General features: G+C 46.8%; 1 protein-coding gene across 1 annotated transcript; it reads left to right on the forward strand.

Annotated features, from left to right (window-relative positions):
* Window positions 1-6,651, forward strand: ACBD7 (acyl-CoA binding domain containing 7). The gene is made up of 4 exons (XM_069960653.1): window positions 1-73; window positions 4,173-4,290; window positions 5,844-5,906; window positions 6,386-6,651. The coding sequence occupies exons 1-4, from the start codon at window positions 62-64 to the stop codon at window positions 6,457-6,459; spliced, it is 267 nt and encodes an 88-aa protein (XP_069816754.1). The 5' UTR covers window positions 1-61; the 3' UTR covers window positions 6,460-6,651.
* Window positions 6,652-8,082: the final 1,431 nt, after the last annotated feature.

Consider the following 8,082-nt stretch of genomic DNA (forward strand, 5'->3'; position numbering starts at 1 on the left):
GGAGACAGCTGAGCTGCAGATTACTGGAAGAGCTGCTGCTGATAGTGCTGCATCATCCACCATGGCTCCCCAGGTACAGAGCATTACACCGCTGTACGCTTGCCCTGCTGTAGACGCGGCCGTACGCTTGCCCTGCTGTAGATGCACAGTGGATTCTGGTTTTGCATCCTGGTTGTGTATTATCCCATCTGGTGCTGTTTGCTTATATGGAGGTGATCTGGGAGTTGTTGCAGGTGACCCCTACAGTGGAGGTTTCCCTGCAGTACTGTTTGTGTGTGTGTGTATATATATATATATATATATATATATATATATATATATATATATATATATATATATATATATATATATATATATATATATATATATATATATATATATTAGTGGTAACTTGGTTTAAGAGCTCAGTCTTTCAAAACTGTGACTTGGTGTAAGAGCTCCCTGTACTGGGTGGGAGGGGAAGTGGGGGAGGGGCATGGTCAGCATAGTGGGGTCTACAGCCCTGTACTCTGACCCAGGAAGTCTCCTCACCTTCCAAATTATAGCAGGCCCACTTCAGGCTGGGGCTTACATTAGGGGACAGGACTGTGGGGGTAATCTCTCCATAGCTGTAACCCCTCTCTCCCCGGACAGAGAGCGCTGCATGTATGTGCCCACATCTGTCCTGCTCATTCCTTCATACTCCCTGCAGCCTCTCTCCGCCCTTGTGTTTCCCATCCTCTCCATTACTGTACAGTAATCTATAATATCACATATTCTGCTCTTTCTGAATGTTTATTTCATTTCTTTTACATGTTGTTCAGAATAATAAGTCATTATTTTTGGAATCATTGGGTGTGGAACCATTTGTCTGCATTTCTATGATTTCTTATGGGAAAATTTGCTTTAGTTTAAGAGTGGATTTGGATGCGGCGGCGCCATGGTGGGTTCCACCTTCCTTCCTCCTTTCCTTTGTTAATGGGTAACAGGAGCCACCGAGGACTCCAGGGATGGGGAACCAGCTGCTGCAAAACTACAACTCCCATCATGCCTGGGGAGCCAGAAGCTCAAGGTTCCCCATCTGCATTACTGTCAGATGATGTAGAGTAGTATCTGCCCCAACTGGTGCAAAACTACAACTCCCATCATGCCTGGGGAGCCAGAAGCTCAAGGTTCCCCATCTGCATTACTGTCAGATGATGTAGAGTAGTATCTGCCCCAACTGGTGCAAAACTACAACTCCCATCATGCCTGAACAGCTACAGGTCTTCTCTGTTCTATAAGAGGCAATCCTGTCACCCTGGGATGTGGTTGGAAGTGTCAAGAAGGAGATTCTTCTTATCATTCATCTTCATCATTCATCATCAATCCAAGATCCACTTTGGCACCTGATGGATCTCACTGACTTTAAAGGGGAACTCTATTGAAAATCTTTCTTTCAAATAAACTGGTGTCAGAAAGTTATACAGATTTGTCATTTACTTCTCTTAAGTACTGGAGACTTTTTTTTTTTTTTTTTATCAGCTGCTGTATGTCCTGCAGGAAGTGGTGTATTCTCCCCAGTCTGACACAGTGCTCTCTGCTGCCACCTCTGTCCATGTCAGGAACTGTCCAGAGCAGCATCAAATCCCCATAGAAAACCTCTCCTGCTCTGGACAGTTCCTGACATGGACAGAGGTGGCAGCAGAGAGCGCTGTCAGACTGGAGAGACTACACCACTTCCTGCAGGACATACAGCTGCTGATAAGTACTGGAAGACTGGAGAGAATAAACCACTTCCTGCAGGATATACAGCAGCTGAGAAGTACTGAAGACTGGAGATTTTTAAATAGAAATAATTTACAAATCTCTGGCACTTTCTGACACCAGGTGACTTCTAAATAAGATATTCACTAGAGTGCCCCTTTAATGCAGTCAGGTTTTCATTATGGTGTCTTTGCACCTTTGACAAACCCGGTGTGTTAGGATTTCCTCTTGGCTACATTTTACACTACAATATCCCATTCACAGCAAGCTTTAAAGACTTATTGCAAAAACAGCGCCACCCTCTCCTCAGGCTGTGTGTGGTATTACAATGTGACTGTGCTGTTTCTGAAAGGCAGCAACCCCTCCAAATAGAACTGCTCATGGCCTAGTTATTTTTTCTTTTCCTTCATAAATGACGGCAGGTTTTGCCTAAACAATCCCAACAACCATAAAGGGGTCTGCATCTATGCCCCTCCCCCCCCCCCCCCCCAAAAAAAAGTGACCGCTATATCTAATGTTCCTGGTGGCCTCAAGGGATTGGATGAAGTCATTTTGGCAACTATTTAACTGCCAGGTGCGGCTGGGATTGCTCCGTGTTCTAGTAAAGATGCCGGTACCTGTGTCCGTTTCTCTGGGGCCCGGGCTGAAGCACTGGAGGCGGCCGAAGAAACCCCAGCCCCTCATGACGTGACTCCATCATAATCAATGGTTTCCTCCCACTAAGGGTGGGTCGGCCGCCTCCAGTGCTTCAGCCTGGGCCTGGGGGTACAGTCACTTTAAGGAGTCCAGTGGGAGGTGCTATTTGTCAGCCGTACCCGGATGTAGCTGTCAGTCACTGACTAGGTTCTCCCCACTGGACCCAAAATAACCTATTCAGAAATGGACCGGGTGGCTGCTGAATATCGGCCTTGGTGTAGTGACGCATTGTTGCTGCAGTCTTGTAAAAATCTGCAGCATTCATTTTGTTGCAGCATTTCATTTTTTCACCTTTTCAATGTAGCAGAAAGGTTTAAAGGGGTACTCCACTCACACATAACTTCTGATATGTTGCTGTCCATGGTGAGACTAACAATTCCTTCCATACATGCTATTATTTATTCAGTCTCCTTCCCCCAGTTCTCAGCTGCTTCTTTCTGGTGAAGGCTAAAAAATGTGTGAGAGCCTCTGTCTCCTCCTCCTTTCCCCTTGCTTCTGAGACAGCTGATGTAAACAAGTCCCTGGCAGGCTGTATCTGCAACACTGTAGCTTCTTTGTAATGCTGGGAGGGATAATCACAGGGAGGCCATCAGCAACTTGACCTCAGAATAACTCTCCCAGCATTACAGAGAAGCTACAATGTTGCAGATACAGCCTGCCAGGGACTTGTGTACATCAGCTGTCTCAGAAGGGAGGGGGGGAGGAGGGGGAGACAGAAAAAAACCTCACACAGATTTCTGTATCTTCAGCAGAAAGCAGGAGCTGAGAACTGGGGGAAGGAGACTGAATAGATAATAGCATGTATGGAAGGAATTGTTCATCTCACCATGGGCAGCAACACATCAGAAGTTGTTTGAGTGGAGTACCCCTTTAATCCCTGTAACGATAGGCTGACATTTTAAAGAGCATAGTTCCTTATGGACTTAGTAAGGCGGCAAACTGGGGACATGAAGCTAAACTTCTGCTGGTCACGGGGTTCCGCTTTAAGTGAATCATATAAGTTCTATATGATGTATCCGTCCTGTGGGGGTTCTAGTAGTCGGTGGGATGTACACACATTATATCACGTTTCATCCATTCGGAGCAGGACGGTGCGATGTTAGTGGAGGCCGATGCTCCACCAGGAGATGAATGACTCCATTAATAGATTCCACAATCCCAGTAACAGAACAGTTACCCCCCCCCCCCCCTCCCCCCCTGTCAGCACATTGTATGGGATCCTGGGCGACTAAGAACCAACAATTCACTGATTGTTTCCACACTCGGACTGCGGCCGCATACAGATCCGTCCATAGAGGCGGCCCAGCCTTACTGCAGCTATATCGTGCGCAGTCTATAATGGTCCTCAGGGTCTCCTCTAATAGAATGCGCACATCGGGTATATATAATGTATATTCCTCCATTACAGGGGCGGAGCAATAAGGAAACTTCTAGAACCTGAAAACATCAATCACAAAAGCCAAAACGTTAATTTCCTGGAGTCTGTGGGCAGCATAAGCCTCCTGCCCCTCATTACTTGTGTGTGATCACTCTGAGGGCTGGGGGCAGATAATGGGGGGGGGGGGGGGCGGGGGGGGGGGGGGGCACTCTGAGGGCCGGGGGCAGATAATGGGGGGGGGGGGGGGGGGGGCACTCTGAGGGCTGGGGGCAGATAGTGGGGGGGGGGGCAGATAATGGGGGGGGGCCAGCAGGATGTGTGTATATACCGTATACAGCTGTACCATCACCTCTCCGTATTGCTGATCCTGCAGGCAGACTTTGACAAGGCGGCAGAGGAGGTGAAGAAACTGAAAACCAAACCGAGCGACGAGGAACTGAAGGAGCTGTACGGCCTCTACAAGCAGTCCACTGCGGGAGACATCAATATAGGTGGGTGTATACAGGGATATATACAGTGTGTGTATATATATATATATTTCTCCTGCAGGTTATTATAGTGGCGTCTCTCCTGACAATGAGGTGTTGGTACAATAGCTGGAAACTCCTATATATCACATCTACTCCAATTACATCTAAAGCTGCTGGGAATGTGAAGATTACACGGTCTGTGTGGCACTTAAAGGGGAACTTCAGAGAAAAAAAAACTGAACTGTCAGTAATATAGATTTATAAATTCTATATGTCCTCCTGCCGGAAGTGGTGTATTCTCTCCAGTCCTCCAGTACTTTTCAGCTGCTGTATGTTCTGCAGGAGTGGAGAAGTGGAGTATTATCTCCAGTATGACATGGTGCTCTCTGCTGCCACCTCTGTCCATGTCAGGAACTGTCCAGAGCAGCAGCAAATCCCCATAGAAAACCTCTCCTGCTCTGGACAGTTCCTGACATGGACAGAGGTGGCAGCAGAGAGCACTGTGTCAGACTGGAGAGAATACACCACTTCCTGCAGGACATACAGCAGCTGATAAGTACTGGAAGACTGGAGATTTTTATACAGAAGTAAATCTGCCACCAGTTGATTTGAAAGAAATTTGGTATACAACCCCTTTAAAGAAAACCCGCTATAATAAACCCCATGCAGTCTGCAGGCAGCTTGTTATACAGCAGGGGGCGCTGTGCAGACTGTTCTGTTCAGTATCTCATTTAACTCCATTAAATCTTTGTTACTGGCCTTGTCCTATGACAGATGTCAGTCACACAGCCTTACAACCAATGCAGCGTGCTGACTGCTGAGGGTTTGTTTCAGTGTGTTTCCTTTTTTCCTACAAATGATGGCTTTTTTTCTCTTCTACACAATTTCTTCTGTTCGGCTTTTTTGCCTTTGGTGTTTGAGACAATCACCCCAGAAAAACACTAATCTTTGTCACTAGTTTTTGGAGGCCAGAAAAAAGCTATGTGTGAATTCACCTTTAAGGAAAAAACTGTTAAAGTGTCACCTGGATTCTGTTACTGATTAGAGTCAGATATAAAAATTGTTCTTTTATTCTAATCTGTTTCTATTTTCTTCCTGTAAAAAAATTTTTTTTTTTTTTTTGGTACATTGTTATGGGGGCGGCCATCTTGCCTGGGCCGTTCTTAACAGCATTTAGTGACATGCTTTACAGCAGGGCTCATGGACGTAGATGGACTTTGTACCCTAGAGAGGAATGTGAGACATTACTGAGCGCGCTCTGTGACCTGTGAAGAGGTCATCCCATGGGGAGCTGCTATTGTCTCCTCTATCTGCTGGTGTCACATGATGCTGCAATGCTGTACAGATCTACTGCAGCCTCCTCTTATCACCACAGACACAACAGGAAGTCTCAGCTTAGTTTTAGCCCCAGTGGTGAGAATGAGAACTGCAGGAAATCAGGATTATAATATGACATAGAAATTTAAAATTTACACGTTCATTGAATGAGGGTCAGTGTGAGGGGCTGGGTGAGGTCGCCCTATAATGGCCGCCATATCTGACTATGGAAGAATAAATCTCCTCTCCTCCTGCAGAATGTCCCGGGATGCTGGATCTAAAGGGGAAGGCCAAATGGGAAGCCTGGAACTCCAAGAAGGGTAAGTGTGTGATAGAAGGAATGGGGGGGGGGGGGGGGGGCTACACCTGATCCATCAGAGAAGGGGAGGGGGGGGGGGGATGGGAACTTATCCATCATTTTGGTGACAAATTGTCCCATGTCTCTTGGTCATATCAAGATTTTAAAGGCTTTAAAAAATAAAAAAAGGCTACTTCCTTGCAAAAACAGCGCCACCCCTGTCCTTGGGTCATGTGTTATTACAACTCAAATGAAACCTCATCAAGGCTAAGACAAACATGGCCGCCTTCATCCAGAAACTGCCTGACTCTTGCCCCCACTCTGGGTGTCCTTTAGCTCCATTCCATTGAAGTGAATGGAGCTGCATTGTAATGCCACACACAGCCTGAGGACAGGGGGGGGCGCCGTTTTTTCAGGAAAGCGTTTCTAATCCTGGATAAGCCCTTGAATGGTGGTTTTCTTTGCTCTATGGATCCTGCTGATCGCTTTCTTCTCTTGCAGGTTTGTCTAAGGAGGAGGCCATGAGCGCCTACGTGTCTAAAGCCAATGAGCTGATAGAGAAGTACGGCCTGTAGTGATCTAATGGCGGCGGATGTGGGAGAGACGCTGTAACCTGTGTCCTGCGGAGAGCGCCCCACTAATATCACCCATCCCCCCCCCCCCTAGGTTCTCCAGGTAGCGGCCGCCTAGGATGGTCACTCGCTCAGGAGACGTTTTCTACACTCACTGATTTCTACCTTTCACTCTTATTAAACAGTTTTACACAAGATGAGTGATGGCGTCGTCCTTCCAGCGATGCGGAGGTTATAGGTCAGGACTATGAGGGGAGGCTGTGGGTTTGTGGGCTAGGCCACAATCAGCCGGCGTGTATAAAAAGAAATCCTGTAACGGGAGCGGTGTCCCCCCCCCCCCCCCCCCCCCCCCCCCCCCCCCTTCCTTGTCATATCAAGTAATATGGCCTTAAAGGGGTACTCTGGCAAACTGAAGTGGTGTATTCTCCCCAGTCTGACACAGTGCTCTCTGCTGCCACCTCTGTCCATGTCAGGAACTGTCCAGAGCAGCAGCAAATCCCTATAGAAAACCTTTCCTGCTCTGGACAGTTCCTGACATGGACAGAGGTGGCAGCAGAGAGCACTGTGTCAGACTGGAGAATATACCACTTCCTGCAGGACATACAGCAGCTGATAAGTATTGGAAGACTGGAGATGTAGAAGTAAAATTACAAGTCTATATTACATTCTGAAACCAGTTGATATAAAAGGTTTATGGTGGAGTATTCCTTCCTGTGGAATGTCAAGGGGCCACATGGGACCCAAGGCTTGTTTTTAGGTATGTTCCAGGTGGGGACGGTTTGGTACTGGCTGCTATTAGCCAGCGAATTAAGTGACCAAGGGTTACACCAGGGATGGGGAACCTTCAGGCCTCGCGCTGTTGCAAAACAACAATTCCCATCATACCGGACAGCCGAAGCTTTGCTGGAGACCTGAAGGTTCCCCATCCCTGGTTTATGTTATATCTCTGCACTGGCTATATGTATACATGGCTGTACTCCGTGCTGGTTGCTGTGTATATAATATATACTGTATACATGGCTGTGCTGGTTGCTGTGTATATAATATATACATGGCTTTGCTGGGTGGTGTGTGTGTAATATATACTGTATACATGGCTGTACTTGGTGCTGAGTGTGTATATAATACTGTATACATGGCTGTACTCGGTGCTGCTTGCTGTGTGTATATATACACATACACATACCAAGCAGCACTGAGTACAGCCACATACAGTATATATTATATGCACCGAGTACAGTCATGTATAATTATACGTGGCTGTACTCGGTGCTGTGTGTGTATTTTATTATATATATATATATATATATATATATATATATATACATACACACTGTAATACATGGCTGTATCTTCCCTCTTGCATCTGTTCTTTGAAAGCTGATAACTATAAGCAGGATATTCCTGGGAGAGCCGACCGTCCAGGGACAGCCGCAGGTTACACATGACGTGACTTGCCACTTGCATCAGGCGCTGTCACCATGCCTACTGTCTCCCATAGAGACGCTGTATAATCTCCTCACAGCGGAGTACCGAGCGCCATGTTAGATGTCTGGAGGGGACACAGCGCCATTTATGTAACACTTCTGCTGAATCATGGATATACGGCTGCATTACACACGTTGT

Source organism: Dendropsophus ebraccatus, chromosome 2 (assembly GCF_027789765.1).
Source record: "Dendropsophus ebraccatus isolate aDenEbr1 chromosome 2, aDenEbr1.pat, whole genome shotgun sequence".
Classification (NCBI taxonomy): domain Eukaryota; kingdom Metazoa; phylum Chordata; class Amphibia; order Anura; family Hylidae; genus Dendropsophus; species Dendropsophus ebraccatus.